Source organism: Salvelinus alpinus, chromosome 27 (genome assembly GCF_045679555.1).
Source record: "Salvelinus alpinus chromosome 27, SLU_Salpinus.1, whole genome shotgun sequence".
In the NCBI taxonomy this organism is placed as follows: Eukaryota; Metazoa; Chordata; class Actinopteri; order Salmoniformes; family Salmonidae; genus Salvelinus; species Salvelinus alpinus.
The window spans coordinates 27,948,869-27,969,944 of NC_092112.1; the positions used below are offsets into that span (position 1 = coordinate 27,948,869).

General features: G+C 46.6%; 1 protein-coding gene across 22 annotated transcripts in view; it reads right to left on the bottom strand.

Annotated features, from left to right (window-relative positions):
• LOC139556292 (afadin-like) overlaps nt 1-21,076 on the bottom strand; it is a 127,333-nt gene that overhangs the window by 40,670 nt on the left and 65,587 nt on the right. For 13 of the 22 annotated variants that reach the window (XM_071370095.1, XM_071370081.1, XM_071370091.1 and 10 more), the window contains exons 7-18: nt 18,541-18,628; nt 15,912-16,070; nt 13,771-13,815; nt 12,897-12,991; nt 12,301-12,554; nt 8,996-9,065; nt 8,723-8,814; nt 7,952-8,013; nt 4,902-5,107; nt 3,405-3,425; nt 1,960-2,105; nt 763-857 (exon numbers count right to left, since the gene is read on the bottom strand). In XM_071370095.1, the coding sequence (XP_071226196.1) occupies nt 763-857; nt 1,960-2,105; nt 3,405-3,425; nt 4,902-5,107; nt 7,952-8,013; nt 8,723-8,814; nt 8,996-9,065; nt 12,301-12,554; nt 12,897-12,991; nt 13,771-13,815; nt 15,912-16,070; nt 18,541-18,628 (1,333 nt within the window). The remainder of the gene's footprint in view (nt 1-762; nt 858-1,959; nt 2,106-3,404; nt 3,426-4,901; nt 5,108-7,951; nt 8,014-8,722; nt 8,815-8,995; nt 9,066-12,300; nt 12,555-12,896; nt 12,992-13,770; nt 13,816-15,911; nt 16,071-18,540; nt 18,629-21,076) is intronic. The other 9 variants (XM_071370097.1, XM_071370096.1, XM_071370103.1 and 6 more) reach the window with 3 other exon arrangements.

Here is a 21,076-nt window from a genome sequence, read left to right on the forward strand (position 1 = left end):
TACACAGAGGCCTGTACTCTGGAGCGGGATCGATTTGGAGGTGGAGGGTTCGTAATGGTCTGTGGCGGTGTGTCACAGCATCATCGGACTGAGCTTGTTGTCATTGCAGGCAATCTCAATGCTGTGCGTTACAGGGAAGACATCCTCCTCCCTCATGTGGTACCCTTCCTGCAGGCTCATCCTGACATGACCCTCCAGCATGACAATGCCACCAGTCGTACTGCTTGTTCTGTGCGTGATTTCCTGCAAGACTACCATGGCCACCGAAGAGCCCGGATCTCAAACCCATTGAGCACATCTGGGACCTGTTGGATTGGAGGGTGAGGGCTAGGGCCATTCCCCCCAGAAATGTCCGGGAACTTGCAGGTGCCTTGGCGGAAGAGTGGGGTAACATCTCACAGCAAGAACGGGCAAATCTTGTGCAGTCCATGAGGAGGAGATGCACTGCAGTACTTAATGCAGCTGGTGGCCACAACAGATATTGACTGTTACCCCCCCTTTGTTCAGGGACACATTATTCTATTTCTGTTAGTCACATATCTGTGGAACTTGTTCAGTTTATGTCTCAGTTGTTGAATCTTATGTTCATACAAATATTTACACATGTTAAGTTTGTTGACAGTGAGAGGACGTTGACAGTGAGAGTTTACAAATGTAACAGTATCCCCCACTGTGGCCTGGATGAGTTTAATATATACAGTATATATACAGTATATATACACAGTAAGAGTGTCAGACCGTGTATGAACAGAAGTGAGTCACCTATTTTGGGCCTTTGAGGGTTCTGTTCCTCTGGGTCGTCCAGAAAGGCAGGCATGTAGTTACTCAGGTCAGACTGCAGACACTGGACCAGGTACCTGAGAGAACACAACACATTGGTTCTGTATGGTCCACATGGATATGGATAAACAAAAGACACATACAATGCATATACGACCACCTACATAAAGTCAAACACACATACGTTCCCTTGGCCTGAGAACAACACACACACCCACCCACACTTCCACTGCCCTAACGGGACTTCCTCTGGAATCCCACAGTGCACCAGTGGTCTGGCCTGGCCGGCACGGCCAGCGCTCTGCTCCGGAAAGACAAAGCACCAGTTGTTTCAGCTAGCCATTCCAGGGAGCAGAACAGAGGGAACAGGGGAATGGGAACTGTTTTTACTGGGACCTTTCCTCTCTCCCCAGGCCCATACAGCCCTGCTCCAGTCTGGCCAACACACGCCAGGTCCATACAGCCCTGCTCCAGTCTGGCCAACACGCCAGGCCCAAGACATTCCACATATTCACAGCTCCCCTTTGTGTTCCTGCATCCACACACAGACTCCAGAAACAGTACGGAAAAGGGCTAGATTTACTTTCTCCAGATCCTTACATGGTCCGAGCTGAAGCAACACAATTATCTTGCTTAACCCCCTGTCCCTCGGCTACTTTTATTGCTCATGGGACAACTCAGGCAGAAGTTAGCATGGGCCACTAACCACTAGCTAGAACATTGTGAACGAGGGCCATTTTTCCATGGGCAGCAGACATCTATATTTTGTTTTCTCACTCAGGAGAATCGATGCCAGCAATGGCAGGGTACTTCACATTTTGATCTAGAATTAGCATAATAATTGTCCAATCATACTATTACTCACATGTGGTTTGATTTAGCCCTGATGGCGTACATGCAGACATGACATACACAGGACTGACAGGGTAGTGTTGGGAGCAGGATAAGGTAAAGCCTGGTCTCCAGGTCATGGGTGAGAAAGTGGGGGGCAGAGAAGTGATCAGAAGAGGGACAGGAACAAGAAGTGGGAATGATGGGGCAAAGAGGAGTGGAAAGAAGACACACAGGGGCAGTTAAAGAGGCTGGCCAAGAAGACGGAGGAAGAACTACAAAGAGGAGAGGACCAGGGGTTAGGAAAGAGATGGGGCCAGAGGGTAGGGAGGAAGTCGGGGCACTCACTTGAAGGCCATCTGGACGAGGTGTGCCAGCACGTCCTGGGCGTCCAGTGTGATGCGCGACAGGTCCTTGTCCTGCTTGATGAAGTTGAGCAGCTCTGAGGCATTGGCCATCCAGAAAGCCAGGGCCCCCGCAATGTTCTTCTGCTTCTGGAATACACCAATCACAGAGCAGGACAGACCGAGAGAGAGAGCAGGGGGTCAGAGAGGAGGTATAGACAGACACGGGGTGAAGGGGGGACTCTCAGACTCACAGCCATGAGCAGTAGCAGCACTCCAGGGATAGACTCGTGCACCTGCCACCCTACCCCACCCCACCCCAATCCAAGACGTCCAGAACCAGACACTGGCCCCCAGTTACAGCCTCTCCCAGAGGGTCAGTTTTGGAGGGGGGGGGGGGGGGCTGTGCAGAGTAGACTACTGGATTAACAGGCTCTTTGTCATTAAAGTTGAGTTAAATTAAAGTTGAGGGAATAAACATACGGTACAGCTAATAGGCACAGATCTAAGATCAGTTGACCCTCCCCCAATTCTAACCATAACCATTTAGGGAAAACTGACGTTAGAACAGTGCCAACAGGGAATTTTATTCCACTTTTATTTTTATTTTCTTGCTAGCTTCTGTGTGGAGCAGTTCTCTGCATGTCCTGATATAAATGCGGTCTACTTCCTCTAGCAGTAGCTACTGCATCTCTGCACAGGGACCACATTCCACATCAACCAGTATACAAACAAATACTGGTCTGGGATGGACATTCAGCTCAGTACTCATGTATTTTACCCTGTGAAGCTGTTCTTGAACGCCTCTAACATTTAGCAGAGATAAACAGGATTAAACTGAACAGGCTGCTAGTGCTTTAGAGCCCAGTGTCTGGTCTGTGTGATGAGCTAATGTCAATGTCACCTTATCTCAAAGAATAAGGGATACACAAGGTCCGCCCGACTTGCCTCGGCCGGCGCTGGTCCCTGTGTATTCCGCACTCGTCTATCCCCACAACACCCCCACTTCAGAATGGCCACAGGACAGAACGCATCCAAAAGAACCATGTTAAACCACAGACAAAATTAAAAATGTAGAAGGGAAAAATTCAACAAAAGCAAAAGAACGTTGGGGTTTGTCTCTCATCCACACGGAAGTGCAGTAAAGCATGAGGTCAAATGGAAATGACAATTATTTCAATGTTGCCACAATCAGAGATTTGTTGGAGTTGTTTTTAGTACCACATGTTCCAGGTTGAAGGCTGAATGAGGGTTATTATGTTGGTGTTTTAGAGTCCAGCTGTAGGAGAAGGGATTATTTGGCGGTTTGGTTGAGGGGTTTTTGGTTTCTGTTATGGAGAAAAGAAGCATGGAGGACTGAGCGAAGCTTGACTGAGTCGATAGATGGCGAGACAGTGAGAGATGAGAGAGAGAGCGCTCTCTCCCCTAGCAACGTGTTAGGTGTCCTACCTGGTCCGCTTCAGGAATCTCCTGTCACAGAGGTGAGGGAGGAAACAAACAGACAGACAGACATCCCACAGGACAGAGAAAGACTGTCAACAAAAACCATGGCATGGACAGAGATTCACTCACAGGCATGTCAACAGAACACAACACACAGCACACAACACACACACGGTCATGTGCAATACACATGAACTCCACTTTGGTAGTGTATGGGAAATGCTTTTTCCTTTAAATATAGCAAGAGAAGGCACAGCCTACTTGCAGAAACTAGTTTTGAATGTACCCACAATTCTGTTCCCTGTAGGAAGCAGGGACATTGCTGTGCAGATTTGATTATTTAAGGAACACAGATTAAATTTCCAATGTCCCTCATGGAGGTTTAAGACTTGGATTTCCAAAATCATCAGGATAAAAATCCATCTTTAAATGGGTTTAATGACTGTAAGCCTGATTTCTATAAGACACACACAGAGCAACGACAGATTTCCCTAATGCTCCTGCACTGTGTGTGTGTGTGTGTCCAGTATGTGTCTAGTATGTGTCTGTGACAGACACTGTCAGTGTGTAGACAGATAATCATCTATTAACAGACTACAATCTGTATGTAAATTGAGTGTCTTTAAAGTTGTATAATGACAGGATGAGGAATCCCATGAGGACTGACCTGACAAACCACAGGTCTAAACTCCCACCATATTAGAGTGCTGTGAGGAGTCAGACAAACTCTGCTAGGTTTTATTGTTTTGCACTATTTGGGCCATTTCTGTTTTTCACACATAACTCAGGGTTGGTGTCCCAGAGTATGGGTATTACTGCTACACTAATACAAAATGTAATTTGGGTTTTGTGCTGGCTGAGAGTGCTTTTGGAACACCACAATGATCCTGTGAACACATTAGGGAGGGGGACACAGAGACGCTGGACAGAAAGACATAACATGGTCTTCACACCTCTACAAATTATTCTGTGGAAATGACCTGGTTGAATAAACCAAGAGAAATCTTACAAAATACTACGACTACCAGGACGACTACCAGGACGACTACCAGGACGACTACCAGGACGACTACCAGGACGACTACCAGGACGACTACCAGGACGACTACCAGGACCACTACCAGGACGACTACCAGGACGACTACCAGGACGACTACCAGGACCACTACCAGGACGACTACCAGGACGACTACCAGGATGACTACCAGGACCACTACCAGGACCACTACCAGGACGACTACCTAGTCAGCTACAGTTTTGGGGGTTTTCTTTCGGTCCTGGGTCACCTATATCTCTAGAGGGAAGTGAAATTAACCAATCAAAAGAAAAATAACATAAAAGTGCAGAGAACAAATGTATTTTTGTCAGTGTCCTTTTTTCAGGCAACTGGCTGAGGACATAACGTGGTCATATACACACCAAACCCAGGCCGTAAACCTTGAATGTCCTCCTAATTAGAATGAGGAGGAGAAAAAAAGGCGAGGCGGCAGGATGGACACTCACCTGGATGACTCCTTCCATCATGCTCACCATCTTGTTGACGATGGCTATGACTTTGTGGGTGCGCTCCGAGGGGCTGATGTCGGGCCGGTAGTGGCTGGACATGACGTAGCGACAGGTCATGTACAACACGTAGGTGGGGGACAGCTTGAAGTGCACCGTGGAGCTGTTGGTGTAGTTGATGATGGCCGTCAGGAAGGTATCTTCGGCTGGAGGGTGCATGGTGGGGGCAAGGAGGGTGATAACGGTGCGGTGTGAGTTCACGTGACATAAGTCACAGGCAGATGGGTCAGTCCTGATTTTGCTACAGGAGTGACTGTGTGCATGTTTGTGTGTTTACAGTAGCGCCTTGAGATAACATTGTCCCCAACCCTGGCTTCCTGGTTCCCCAGCAGGGGCTGTTTATAGTGCATTGTGAGAGAGCAACCCCCCCCCCAATATTACAAATCAAAGGCCTCTGCTCTCTCTGCTCCATAGCCAAACACATAAACTCACACAACTTCAAATACACAGAGACTGACTTTAGCCAGGCCCAAGACTAGAGTCCACAAGCAAGGTTCTGCATATAAAAGGGCTTGAAAGGCAAGTTAAAATGGCTTAAACAAATAAAGCTATGCTAAAGGGGGAGCGGGAGAGCCCATCACACACATCAGAAGTAGCAGTACATTCAGTGTGTGTTCATTGGAGAATCATTGCATGTCATTCACAGAACGGACTGGTGTGTTAGGCTCCCTATTGATTAGAAGGTAATCAACCAATTGCTCGATCAAAAGAAAAAGAGAGAGAGAGAAAGAAAGAGTCCTGCATGCTACCACCTGCTATTTTCACAGCTTGACTAATTCATGTCGACAGTCATACAGATATGACCTCTATGGTACTAAGGTCTAACAATGTGCGTATTTACATAATAACATTTCAGTTAATGTTAACATGACCGTGTTCAATAAAACCACTAGGGGCAGTTGACAACATTAAAAGCCAGTTGGCGCAGCATGCAGACAATGAGTCAATACCTTTCGGACTAGAGGTCGACCGATTAGGATTTTTCAACGCCGATACCGATACAGATTATTGGAGGACCAAAAAAAGCCGATACTTATTAATCGGACGATTTTTAAAATGTATTTGTAGTAATGACAAATACAACAATACTGAATGAACACTTATTTTAACTTAATATAATACATAAATAAAATCAATTTAGCCTCAAATAAATAATGAAACATGTTCAATTTGGTTTAAATAATGCAAAAACAAAGTGTTGGAGAAGTAAAAGTGCAATATGTGCCATGTAAAAAAGCTAACGTTTAAGTTCCTTACTCAGAACATGAGAACATATGAAAGCTGGTGGTTCCTTTTAACATGAGTCTTCAATATTCCCAGGTAAGAAGTTTTAGGTTGTAGTTATAGGAATTATAGGACTATTTCTCTCTATACGATTTGTATTTGACTATCAGATGTTCTTATTTAGTTAGTATTGCCAGTGTAACAGTATAGCTTCTGTCCCTCTCCTCGCTCCTACCTGGGAACGAACCAGGAACACATCGACAACAGCCACCCTCGAAGCAGCGTTACCCATGCAGAGCAAGGGGAACAACTACTCCAAGTCTCAGAGCGAGTGACGTTTGAAACGCTATTAGCGCGCACCCCGCTAACTAGCTAGCCATTTCACATCGGTTACACCAGCCTAATCTCGGGAGTTGATAGGCTTGAAGTCATAAACAGCGCAATAGCTGCTGGCAAACGCACGAAAGTGCTGTTTCAATGAATGCTTACGAGCCTGCTGCTGCCTACCACCGCTCAGTCAGACTGCTCTATCAAATCATAGACTTAATTATAACATAACACACAGAAATACGAGCCTTTGGTCATTAAAATGGTCGAATCCGGAAACTATCATTTCGAAAACAAAACGTTTATTCTTTCAGTGAAATACGGAACAGTTCCGTAATTTATCTAACGGATGGCATCCCTAAGTCTAAATATTGCTGTTACATTGTACAACCTTCAATGTTATGTCATAATTATGTACAATTCTGGCAAATGAATTACGGCCTTTATTAGGAATAAATGGACTTCACAGTTCGCAATGAGCCAGGCGGCCAAAACTGCTGCATATACCCTGACTGCTTGCACGGAACGCAAGAGAAGTGACACAATTTCCCTAATTATAAGAAATTCATGTTAGCAGGCAATATTAACTAAATATGCAGGTTTAAAAATATATACTTGTGTATTGATTTTAAAGAAAGGCATTGATGTTTATGGTTAGGTACATTGGTGCAACGACAGTGCTTTTTTCGCAAATGCGCTTGTTAAATCATCACCGTTTGTCGAAGTAGGCGCATCGATTATATGCAACGCAGGACACGCTAGATAAACTAGTAATATCATCAACCATGTGTAGTTAACTAGTGATTATGTTAAGATTGATTGTTTTTTAAAAGATAAGTTTAATGCTAGCTAGCAACTTCCCTTGGCTTCTTGCTGCCCTCGCGTAACAGGTAGTCAGCCTGCCATGCAGGCTCCTCGTGGAGTGCAATGTAAGGCAGGTGGTTAGAGCGTTGGACTAGTAACCGGAAGATTGCAAAAACGAATCCCCGAGCTGACAAGGTAAAAATCTGTCGTTCTGCCCCTGAACAAGGCAGTTAACCCACCGTTCCTAGGCCGTCATTTAAAAATAAAAATGTGTTCTTAACTGACTTGCCTAGTTAAATAAAGGTGTAAAATACAAAAATACCGATTACCGATTGTTATGAAAACTTGAAAATCGGCCCTAATTAAATCGGCCATTCCGATTAATCGGTCGACCTCTATTTCAGACACCAGCTAAATGCACTGTGGCAAGATGGTGTGGATGGCCCTTATCTAGTTATCATTAAGTCACACTATTACTAAACTACACAGCAGGTATAGAGAGAGAGAGAGATGGTAAGAGAAAGACTCAAATAGAGTGAGAGAAGAGAAAAAGCTAGAAAGAAAGAAAGAGCGTGAGAAAGAAGGACAGCGAGAGCCTGTACAGCTCCAGCAGAGAAGGTAGTTGCAGGACTCACAGTTGTCCCTGAACTCGATGCTGGCCGGCAGCGTCAGTTCTGGGCTCAGGATGTCCTGGGACCTGCGGGGAGGACAGAGGCTCTCAGTAAACCAGCACACATAGGACACATTCACCACGCCCGTTCGCCACGCCCGTTCGCCACGCCCGTTCGCCACGCCCGTTCGCCACGCCCGTTCACTGACGCACACCTCTCCAGAGGCAGGGCCTGCGCACGCTGGTACAGCATGGCTCCTGTCTGCTCCGGATGTGTGAGCGCATGAGCTTCCCTGTGCGTCAAGAGTGAGCAGCCGTGTGTGTGTACACCATGCATGTGTGTGTGTGTGTATATGTGTGCCTCAGGCCCTGCGGTCTCTATTATTGATGAGGGGCCCCAGTGCAGCTCAGTGAGGCTCGGGTTTCCCCTGGTTCATAAGGCATGGCTGGAGATAGTGTGTCCGACAGAGCAGGGGACTGTAGCGTGACAGAGTTATGACGTTAGCTACTGTACCACTGCTCTCTAGGCAGCACCACTGAAAACACAGACGCTGTCTCTAGGAGCAGTTGACCTAGCTTCAACTGTTTGGACTGAGTTGACTAGAGTGGAGAATCCATTTACATTCAGCAGACACTCTTATCCAGAGGGATAGTAGTGAGTGCATTCACATCATACCATCATACTGGTCCCCCATGGGAATCGAACCCACAACCCTGGCGTTGCAAACGCCATGCTCTACCAACTGGGCTTCTAGGGTCCCCATTAATTCATTGATTCCAGATGTGTGTCTCTCACCTGCTGTGCTGCTGCTCCCCGCGGATCATGGGTTTGACCATGCCTCTCTCACTGCCGTTGGATGAACGCTCCATTTCCAGCTTCCCTGAGCTCTGCAATAACACAGCAATACACACCATGGTGGAATGTTCTCCTGCCCAACGATGGCACTAAGATCCCTCAAACACAGCAACTACACACAGAACATATGAAACACTCTGACCGCAATCACATACAACCACCACACACGTAGTGCTGAGAACACACCTTGACATGGAGGGGGAGTTACTGTACCTTGCTGGTGGAGAGGGCCGTCCCACTGTGGAGGTCCCCTTGCAGGTCAAAGGTCGTCTCAGGAACACTTCTGCTTGACAGATGGACAGAAAGAGAGAAGGGGCCAGAAAGAGAGAGGGACAATAAACTCAAGGATAGAACATCTCCCAGGCAGAGCAGGAGGGACTTTCATTACTGGGAGAGAATGACAGGAGCTCAGACATAATCCACAGCACCACACACACACCAGGCGTACGTACGCAGACACACACACACCAGACGCAAAGACACACCCACCAGGCGCACACACCCACCAGGCGCACACACCCACCAGGCGCACACATGCGCACACACCCCCACCAGGCCTACGCACCCACCCCCCCACAGTCTTATATACAGCCACATTTATGTAGCGACACACTCCGCCACCCATGTCAGGACTGGGCCAGTTAACAGAAGGCCAGAAATTCCATTGGCCTTATCACTGCAAATGAATGACTAGAACACATCTAAATATACCCCTGAGCTACATGTGAATTAAATCCAGTTAACATTAGTTGTGACATGCAAAGTGAGAGAGCTGTCTGTTCTAAAGAAAAGGACTTACTATTTCATATGCTGACCCATGACAAGAGGACGCACACATCCTGATCTCTACAGTACAGCCAATCAGTCTGCACTGAGGGGAACATGTGACTGTAGCCTCTCTTACTGAAAGCTGTGTAATTGACCAGAGAGGACTGTTCAGGCCAACCACTCAATCACAACACAGTCCCATACTTAGAGCAAAACCCATAGTCTGAGTTTGAACTAAGTTGGTGTCATTTGATTTCCATTGCTGTTCAAAGCCATGGAGTTTTTGGAGGTCATGGAGCATGGAGGTCCCATAGCAAACATACGTGTCCCAATGTAGTACTAGCAAGAAATGCACCAGAACTGTACCAAAAGCTGAAGTCCTTTGATCTATTCTCTTTTCCTCTCTCCTCTCCCACCCAGATGTCATCCTCTCTAACATCAGGCCACAGCATTAACGGTGGATTAGGGCTTATCACTACATCCACAAACATTAATAAATGAACCAGCCCAGCCAGCCCAAATGTTATACATCAAGTCAACGTGGCTGGTCAAATTAACATCATGGGAATTCTGTCTTTAGCCTAAAGCCCAGATATACACAGACTTAATGACCCTCTAATTAGAGGATCTACATCAACCGTCAGTCTACGCTCACCAAAAGCACTCTAGAAGCCTAACGACTGATAACAACATGCTAATATAGTCATCTTCTTGAATCATCATACATCTACTGTCAATGAGAGCCTAGGTCATTCTCCAGTCATCTACTATAGTGTCCTCACCCATGTGGTGGAGACATCCTATCCAGCCAGTCCACAAATGCAACACATTCTCCTCTGTGAGAAGTAGCCTAGAAACCCTGCCCTACCACTGTCTAACCATAGGAAGACATTACTCTGTCTCACCTGGCAGTGTCCCCGTCCTGTTCTCTCCCTCTCTCTCTGGTTGGAGTAGTGTTTGTAGTGAACAGAGGAGGCTGCAGCAGTGATCTGAGTTTGTGAGCGTGTGGGGCGCCAGGGTCCTGGTCCTCTCTGCCTCGTTAATAACACAGCACTGCAGGCCACACCCCAGCCAGCCAGCCAGCCAGCCAGCCCGGACTGATCAGATTAGAGTGTCCTTACAACAGCCCAAGCCTGGCAGGAGACCCAGCTCTACCTCTTTTTCCCCATTCTGGCACTTCTGCTGCCTCCCTTTCCCCCACTCTCTACCACAGTCCTCTTTCCCCCACTCTCTCCCTACCTCCTCTCTTTCCCCCACAGTCCTACTCTCTCCCTACCTCCCTCCTCTCTTTCCCCCACTCTCCCCCTACCTCCTCTCTCTCCCCCTACCTCCTCTCTCTCCCCCTACCTCCTCTCTCTCCCCCACTCTCTTTCCCCCACTCTCTTTCCCCCTACCTCCTCTCTCTCCCCCTACCTCCTCTCTCTCCCCCTACCTCCTCTCTCTCCCCCTACCTCCTCTCTCTCCCCCACATCTCTTTTTTTGCTCCCTCTCTGCAGCCAGAGTTAAATTAGAGCTAAACCTGCTGCACCCAGATGGCTCCTCCCCCTCCCGCCCACGTGGCATCTGTTTCCACGGCAGCGATGTGGTCAACTACGGGATTGGAGTCACATCCCAACCCCAGGGAACGAATCTCTCACACACACACACACACACAAACTAACACACCTTTGAGAAGGTCAGAATCCTGCAAATGGAATTCAGCAGCACTGACTTCTCTGATGCAGACAGAGAGCAGTAAAGCCTGAGCTGTAGAGGTGGGTAGGATACCTGACAGGATATAGGGTCTGACTAAAGATTCAACTATCAGAAGATAGTTTGGTGTACTGAGGCCACAGGGTTCTAGACCAGAATGACTAGCAGGTAGGACATGGCTGGGTTAAATGGCACTCAATTCCCTTTAAAGTACATTCGTTTTCACCAGGACCCAGAGGGCTCTAGTTAAAAGTAGTGCACTATATAGGGAATAAGGTTCCAATAGGGATGCACATGTCATCTCTGGTGGCTGGCAGCTATGTGTAAACAGGAGGCTGTGCTGTCATGGCCTGTTCAGAACACACAGAGATGAGAGCCACCATTGTGCTGTTCAGTCAGGCAGCTGAGAGATGCATCCTGGGACCGATGACACTGGTTTCAGCAGGTCTCCGCTGCTTCCTGTCCCATTCAAAGCCATTCCTGTCATCACCACTGGGATGAGCGAGCTAACTTTCCAAACGTGTCTACATTTGTAGTCCACTGCAAGTGTGTGTGTGTGTGTGTCAAAGCCACGGGAAGTAAGGGGGTTGAGGGTGCCGCAGCACCGCCTAAAAATAAATACCCCCCCCAGACCCATCTTGGTTGTAAAGATGGGGAGAGGTCTGTCCGTAATAAAGAGATGCTCTGATTTTTTGACACCACACTCCACAAAGCAAGTCCTGCAGGCTCTAGTTGTATCTTATCTTGATTATTGTCCAGTCATATGGTCAAGTGCTGCAAAGAAATACCTAGTTATGCCGCAGCTGGCCCAGAACAGAGCGGCACGTCTTGCTATTCATTGTAAATCAGACGCCTAATATTAATACTATACATGCCAGTCTGTCTTGGCTAAGAGTTGAGGAAAGACTGACTGTCGCCATTGGCGTCGGCTAATGGGGATCTTTATAAATAAATAAAATCTATTCTCGCGGCCACGGTGTGTGTGTGCGCGCGCGTCGGTGAGTGTGTGTGTGTGTGTGTGTGTATGTGCTAGCGCCAACACCCTTCACCCCACCTACCCTGACTTGTGCCTGCCTCTCATCATTGGTCCGGGCCCTCCCTTGCCCATGCTGTGGTCGTAGCTGGGGTCCACAAACTTGAAGACGTGGGAGACGCCGAACTGCAGTGTGGCTCCGCTTCGCAGCACGGTGGTCTCAGTGACAAGCTGGCCATCCACGTAAGTCTCAGCCTCCAGACTGTGTGGTGTCACTGTCACCAATCCCTCCGTATGCATCAGCTTACAGTGGTGGGGCAGGATACCTGGACCAAACAGCTGGAGGAGAGGAGACACTCAGTATTACTAGACCTTTAGCTCAGCTAACTAGCTGTCCAGTGTACCATCGTAATTTACAGCTACATCAATGTAGCATCTGACCCCAGACCAAGAAAGACAGAGAAAGACAGAGACAGACAGAGACAGACAGAGACAGACAGAGACAGACAGAGACAGACAGAGACAGACAGACAGACAGACACAGACAGAGACAGACAGACAGACAGAGACAGAGACAGACAGACAGAGACAGACAGAGATAGACAGAGATAGACAGAGACAGACAGAGACAGACAGAGACAGACAGAGACAGACAGAGACAGACAAAGGGCAGGTCCTTACCTGGATGGAGCCGTCGTCTGTCGTGTCTGAGCCCACCTCAGTAACACTGTGCTGCAGGCGGTAGAGCTTCGGTTTGTCCCTGGAGTCTGAGCCGTCTATGGTGGAGACCAGGAGACAGTCAGTACTCACAATATGGAGGGACACACACACACTCACTCACTCCATCACAGAGCACAGAGGGAGATTGTTACCAACACATGACAGTCGTACACTTCACACACAAAATACATAAGAGGTAACAGATAACAGCTACCAGTAGACCAGATAATCTGTGTATTTTGATTAGTAAAAACAGATTTTAGTAAAAGCAAAGCAGCAAATTAGTTAACAAGGGTGGGAAAAACATGTATCTTCTGAAAATCCTGGGTTTTGCGAAAATCCTCATTTGCAAAAAGCACGTGCTATTGCTAAGCTCAATAATGTCTGGCAGGGGCCCTAAACGTGGCTTAGTGCAGTGGAGTTGACTTAAGGTCCCGTCCTAGATAGTGAGGCCCTGCTCTGATTGGCTGAGCCACTGATCAACAAGGCATTCAGTACAGTAGCATTCAGTTGCCCACAGACACTGATCTAGGGTTTCATTTCATGGAATTGTTATGGTGAGCATTTGGGGTGGAGAACATGATCCTAGATCAATGCCAAAGGGAAACTTCGGAGATCGGGTACGAGTTGACCCTAACACCTAACCACTGATACAGGGTCAGATCTTTTGCCATCACAATAATGGTCAAAACTAGAATAACCAATAATCTTCAGGGTAATCTGATCCTAGTTCTGTACTTAAGGGCAGGTTCTACCACAAGTCAACTTCTATCCAGAGAAACACAGCAGTAGATGGGTGTGGTGGTGGAGAGGCGTGGTGGGTCGGTAGGTTTACCTTCGTGGTGCCGATAGGTGTAGTAGCCATAGTGATTCCCCCTCCCTAGGTGAGCAGACATGCAGAGGCGGCAGCAGTAAGACACAGCAGTAAGACACAGCAGTAGGTAGTAGAGACAGACAGAACACACCACAGGAAGCCAGGAGAGAGAAGACACAGCATGGGGTGTAAATGTTGCACCAAGGAGAAAACTCAGCGCCCTTCTTCGCCTCACACACTCACAGTAATAATCACCAATAAAACATTCCCAGAATCCACACTAAAACACACACACACACACACACACACAGCTTGAATCACTTTCCTGCAGAAAGAGCAGTGAACCCTTGCCTGGGAGACACACTATTTTGTGGCAATGTATGCAAACAGATTGCAAACCTTCAAATCTTTTAAGTACTAATCAAATCCCTGAGGAGGTTAAAAATGGTTCTGAGAGACAGGGTTAGTGCACTGCATGGTTGTAAGGTTGGTCAGGGGAGCATGGAGAGAGAGAGAGAAAGAGTGGAGAGGGGGTCAGTGGAAACAGGCAGCTGTTAGGGCCAGCCCATCAGTGAGGACTGACCATCGTATTGGACCCAACACCTAGGCCAGGTATGGGCAACTGGTGGCCCGCGCCATTTTTAGGGGGAGGGGGACTCAGCCAGGGTCTCAACACAGGTGCAACTACGAAATTTGGTTGTGCATCAGCAGTCAGTCAATTAGCCCATGTCAGCAATTTTTTGGGGGTGATTGGTAAGTTAGTCTATCGGCCAGCTATCTAAACTTGTAGTAAGCATGGTTAATTTACCCATGCCTATTGATCATTAGTGATATTAAAAACTGCTAACATTCTCCTCCACCCTAATTTGTGTGTGTGTGGGGGGGGGGGGGGTACCCAGACCCGAGCCACAGCGACTCCTAATGATGAGTTCCATGTTTTTTGTGGCCCCCACCCCCATCCCCGACCTAGGCAACACGAGCAGCAGCTACTGTAGTCCTGAAAGCATTCTCTTGGTGGGAAAGGGAAGATACCTAGTCAGTTGTGCAGCTGAATGCATTCAACTGAAATGTGTCTTCCGCGAGTGGGCGAGAGGGTGTACAGTTAGGCTTGGGAAGTATACCACACACTGGAGTATTTGGAAAAAGCAACAGGATGGTTTTTCAATACAATTTATTTGAAGTTTTCAATAAATGTGAATATTTGTAGCTACTTAAGTTGACCTGCAGTCAACTTGTGCAAATTCATTTCACCTGTCACATTATTTTACATAATGAAGCTACCGTAGTTCCCCAGACCAGTTGAGCCAGTCACATGTTTGTTTGTAAATAGCACAACGGGAGAAAGCGAGAGCTAGTCAGTCCATAGCATTCTCTATCGGTGAGTCTCTGCTGTGCAGCTATGGATAAGTTATCTGTACAGCAGCCATTTTTTCCAGTGCTTCATAGTGTTTTTTCCCTCTGTTCTTCTGTGTACATATACTACTCTTCCTTCAGAAAAGCATGCATCACAACTTTGTTCTTTTGCAAAATTTGTCTCGTTCACTTTTGCTTGTAAATGTCCACACTCACCGAAAGTGATTCGGTAGCTACACTAGCTATGCTTGTAAAACTTTATGAGCTGGATTTGCCCATCTTGCAATTCGTTTAAGTTCATTTTCGCTCATTAGCATTTAGCTAACAGCTGCTATGTGAGTTCACTATTAGTTGGTGCTAATTTTGTTAGCATTCTGGTAATAGAGGCCCAAAAGGGCTTTTCTTGCATTTTTAGCGCCCCTTGTGTGCTATGCCGGTAATACCGTAAAACCCGGGATGAGAGAAGGATGGTATGACAATATGAAAATCTGGATACCGCCCAAGCCTAGGTACAGTCGACTTGGCAGGAGATGCTTCTAGGGCCCACCTCACTCACCTTGTCAGAAGACTAGAAAGTTCAGGGCATCAGGTTTGGTCCATATTGCCTACCATGCCTCTACTGGTGTGTGAATGTCATTGCGCAATGATTATGCTGTTCTGTTAGCTATGTGAGTAGAATTAACTGTCTTACATACTGCAGTTCTGTACACGCCAGCATTTGGCGTCGGCTGGGAATGTGTGTGTTCTTGTTCAAGGGTGTGTGTGTCTGCATATATATGTGATCTGCAGTGCGTGTGTGTATGATGCACCTGGGCTGAGCTCCACCAGGTAAGGCAGTTTCTCTGGGGGTAGAGACCCATGCAGGGGCACGTCCATGCCCTTCCCCCTGGGGCCCTTGTCCTCTGGCTTGCGGCCCTTCTTTGGCACGTAGTCTGGAGGTCTCTTCTTCAGCTGGAATACTAGGTCCCCTGAAACAACACATGCGTTATGACCCAGAGCTACCAGGAGAGGGCAGTATAGACAGGGGATTTCAGATAAAAACAATACAATCCTTACAGACAACGGACTATCCTCAACGCAACATGCAATTCATTAGGCCCAAATCTATGGATTTCACATGACTGGAAATCCAGATATGCATCTGCTGGGCACAGGTGTCATTTCCGGTCACAATGTTCACAACTTGCAGACTTGTTTACGTGCTGCTGTGCGTTTTGTTGCTAACCTTACTTTGCTACCTGACAACTTTACGGTTTGTACTTTTTAATTACCATTTATATTTTTAGTTTTTTCCCTCACTCAACTTTTTCACTCTGGACGCTTTATCTGGTGGTTCGTCAGGACTTCCAACAGCCGAAGCTAAGTAATAACATAAACATGATGCCTTCTAATTTCAGTCGCTGTACTCATATTATACAGGAGAACGATCGCCTTACGGCGAGGGTAGCCGTGCTGCAAGCCCAGCTTCATACGCAATCGTTAGGCAAGGGTAATTTTAGTGCAGGAAAAGATGAAACAGCGTCTGTGCCACCAATAAGTACAGATAGTAGTATAAATCCCCTCGCACAGTCGCCGCAACCGGACAAATTTTCTCATGGCTTCTGGAGGGAAATGCTGTAGGAATGCTCAACCGGTGTCGCTCATTTAGCCGACAGAAACTTTCAACCGGTTCTCCCCATTAAGCAGCGAGTCGGAGTCAGAGGCCGAGCTTTCTCTGGTGTCTACTCCTCCCATTACAGGGTCTGAGACGCGAAAGCCTCCCACCATTAGCTCTGGCAAATTGAAAACCCTAGTCATAGGTGACTCCATTACCCGCAGTATTAGACTTAAAACTAATCATCCAGCGATCATACAATGTTTACCAGGGGGCAGGGCTACCGACGTTAAGGCAAATCTGAAGATGGTGCTGGCTAAAGCTAAAACTGGCGAGTGTAGAGAGTATGAGTGTATGAGTATGAGTGTAGTCTGGCCCAGGAGTGTGCCTGGGCTCTTCCATGCCGTCCCTAGGAGGGGTGCGTCACTTGAGTGGGTTGAGTCACTGACGTGGTCTTCCAGTCTGGGTTGGTGCCCCCCCTTGGGTTGTGCCGTGGCGGAGATCTTTGTGGGCTATACTCGGCCTCGTCTCAGGATGGTAAGTTGGTGGTTGAAGATATCCCTCTAGTGGTGTGGGGGCTGTGCTTTGGCAAAGTGGGTGGGGTTATATCCTGCCTGTTTGGCCCTGTCCGGGGGTATCATCGGATGGGGCCACAGTGTCTCCTGACCCCTCCTGTCTCAGCCTCCAGTATTTATGCTGCAATAGTTTATGTGTAGGGGTGCTAGGGTCAGTCTGTTATATCTGGAGTATTTCTCCTGTCTTATCCGGTGTCCTGTGTGAATTTAAGTATGCTCTCTCTAATTCTCTCTTTCTCTCGGAGGACCTGAGATCTAGGACCATGCCTCAGGACTACCTGGCCTGATGACTCCTTGCGGTCCCCAGTACACCTGGCCGTGCTGCTGCTCCAGTTTCAACTGTTCTGCCTGCGGCTATGGAACCCTGACCTGTTCACCGGACGTGCTACTTGTCCCAGACCTGCTGTTTTCAACTCTCTAGAGACCGCAGGAGCGGTAGAGGTGCTGACCTGATGCACCCTCGACAACTACTGTGATTATTATTTGACCATGCTGGTCATTTATGAACATTTGAACGTCTTGACCATGTTCTGTTATAATCTCCACCCGGCACATCCAGAAGAGGACTGGCCACCCCTCATAGCCTGGTTCCTCTCTAGGTTTCTTCCTAGGTTTTGGCCTTTCTAGTAAGTTTTTCCTAGCCACCGTGCTTCTACACCTGCATTGCTTGCGGTTTGGGGTTTTAGTCTGGGTTTCTGTACAGCACTGAGATATCAGCTGATGTAAGAAGGGCTATATAAATACATTAGAGATAAAAATAAAAATAAAGATTTTAAATGGGCGTCACAACGGGCCTCAGGATCTCGTGAGGTTATTTTTGTGCATTCAAATTGTCAATCAAACGCAATTTTGTTGTCCGTAGCTTATGGCCTTTTATTGTCCCCAGCACAAGGTGCAACTGTGTAACAATCATGCTGTTTAATCAGCCTCTTGATATGCCACACCTGTCAGGTGGATGGATTAGCTTGTCAAAGGAGAAATGCTCACTAAAAGGAATGTAAACAAATTTGTACACAAAATTTAACAAAAATAATGTTTTTGTGCTTATGGAAAATTTCTGGGATCTTTTATTTCAGCTCATGAAACATGGAACCAATACTTAACATGTTGTGTTTTTATTTTTGTTCAGTGTAGATTCACTATTAGTTCAAATTAGCTTTTGGCTGTGTATAAATCATGCAATGCTGTCAATGGAAGAGGTGCTGTAAAACTTTAGATACAAGCAGGATCTGAATGTATGATTGGGCCCGTAGTGCTATGGTGTTCTACCTCTGTCATTGGGCCAGTCTCTGAAGATCTGAAGAGGACACTCTGTATCGTCCAGGATGATCTCCTTCCCAGACTTGTCATCTGTGTGCTGCAGAACCACAAAACCACACCCATGAAACAACCACACATTCCACAGCAAATTCCAAATCAACCAAACAATAATTCACATAGAATACCTCATAATGCTCAATTATAATGTATATAGGGGTCATAAAGGATGTGTACCAAACCAGCCTTTATAACATGATTATTGCACATTAGCATGTTCGTCAATAGCTGGCTGCTCTTCCTTTCCCTAAGAATGCTCCAGTTCCTCATGCTCCAGACATAACCTCTCTCCCTCCTACTCTCCACTCACTCTGGCTGTAGTGATGACCTGTCCAACACGCTGGCGAGGCAAATGACCATGTCTGATCGGAGCATTTGAAATGTTTCCTTTTTTAATGACTCAGATGAATAAATGAGAGGCGGATGGAGGAGGGACTGCTTTAATGTGATTGGCGGTCAGGCAGCAGGGATGTGAGGCGGCAAAGGTTGGCGGTGTAGCATGGAGATGTTTGTCACACGATGACAGGCGATATTAGGCCAGCCATGGGGCTGCTGCTCTGCTATCCCTACCCGGCAACCAGACACACACACACAGCATCACATCTGCTGGCCTGGCACTTTGGAGAAATGCAATTCAATTACTATCAAACAAAGGCCTGTGCCAACAGACCCCTTCATGCTTTAATCTGTCAGACCACAGGGAGGAGTGTGGCCGGCCAGATGGGAGATACGGAGAGAGAGACGGATGAAGGGAAGGAGAGAGGGAGTGAGAGCGAGACACACACACAGAGAGACAGAGAGTGCAGCCGGCTGATGAAATACTGTATGTAGGGTTTAAAAAGGACCTAGGCCAGTTACCGCAGAAACATTAAATCAGCTTAAAATGTGGCCCGGCCACACCCACCCTGTCCTCTAGTTCACCCCGGAGACAAATGGAGGGGAAATCGAGCAAACATTCATTCATTACTCACACCTCCATTTTCTGAATAGGACAGCATGGCGGCTCGGGGGTGTGTATTACACAAGGGTGACCTAAGCTCCTCTTGTGAAGCATATGTACAGTGCCTCACAAGATTACAAGCCTCCCCATAATATGATGCAGCCAACACTATGCTTGAAAATATGGAGAGTGAGTGGTACTCAGTAATGTGTTGTATTGGATTTGCCCCAAACATAACACTTTGTATCCAGGACAAAAAGTTAATTGCTTTGCAGTATTACTTTAGTGCCTTGCTGCAAACAGAATGCATATTTTGAATATTTTTTATTCTGTACAGGCTTCCTTCTTTTTACTGTCAATTGGGTTAGTATTGTGGAGTAACTACAATTTTGTTGATCGATCCTCAGTTTTCTCCTATCACAGCCATTCAATTCTGTAACTGTTTTAAAGTCACCATTGGCCTCATGGGGAAATCCTTGAGTGGTTTCCTTCCTTTCCGGCAACTGAGATGGAAGGACACCTGTATCTTTGTAGTGACTGGGTGTATTGATACACCATCCTAAGTGTAATTAATAACTTCACCATGCTCAAAGGGGATATTCAATGTCAGCTTTTTTCCCATTTTTACCCATCTACCAATAGGTGCCCTTCTTCGCGAGGCATTGGAAAACCTCCTTGGTCTTCGTGGTTAAATCTGTGTTTGAAATTCACCGCTCGACTGAGGCACCTTACAGATAATTGTATATGTGGGGTACAGAGATGAGGTAGTCATTCATGCAACTGATTGTGACTTTAGCACGTTTTCACTCCTGAACTGATTTAGGCGTTGCCATGACAAACGGGTTCAATACTTATTGACTCAAGATATTTCAGCTTTTCATTTTTTATTAATTTGTGAAAAACATAATTACACATTGACATTATGGTGTTTAGTTTGTAGGCCAGTGACAAACAACCCCATTTAATCAATTTTAAATTCAGATTGTAACACAAGAAAATGTGGAAAAAGTAAAGGGGTGGGAACACTTTCTGAAGACACGATACAAACTTTTCACTTTTGTGAACTGTGCTCCCAAACTAAGAGTGTTCCCTGTAAAACTCTGACCACAAGTGGGTGCGTGATTTGATGATGCTATAAAACTAGAGATACAAGGTGAGAAAGGTGAGTCTGTCATATTGTATAACTGTGTACAGCAGTTGTATTCCAATTTAAGCTGGTACACCATTTTTTCTTTCAGGATTTCTGAGGACCCCATCCCACCCCAAAGCTAACGACACAACCTTAAAAATCACTATATTTAAATTTTACGTCAACAAATAACCTTCATTACATTTAAATCTCTTATCAAAATGAAAAGAAACCAAAAAATACATTTAATAAAATTATATTTTTCACATTATCTTACTCAAAAAGATTTGTATATTGTCCTATACAATAATGTATACTCACTGTTCTGTTCCCAATTTTTTTTTTATTGTTAATTTTGACGACCCCACTGCAGATCCCCAACGACCCCGACATTGAATACCACTGGTGTACAGTAATAT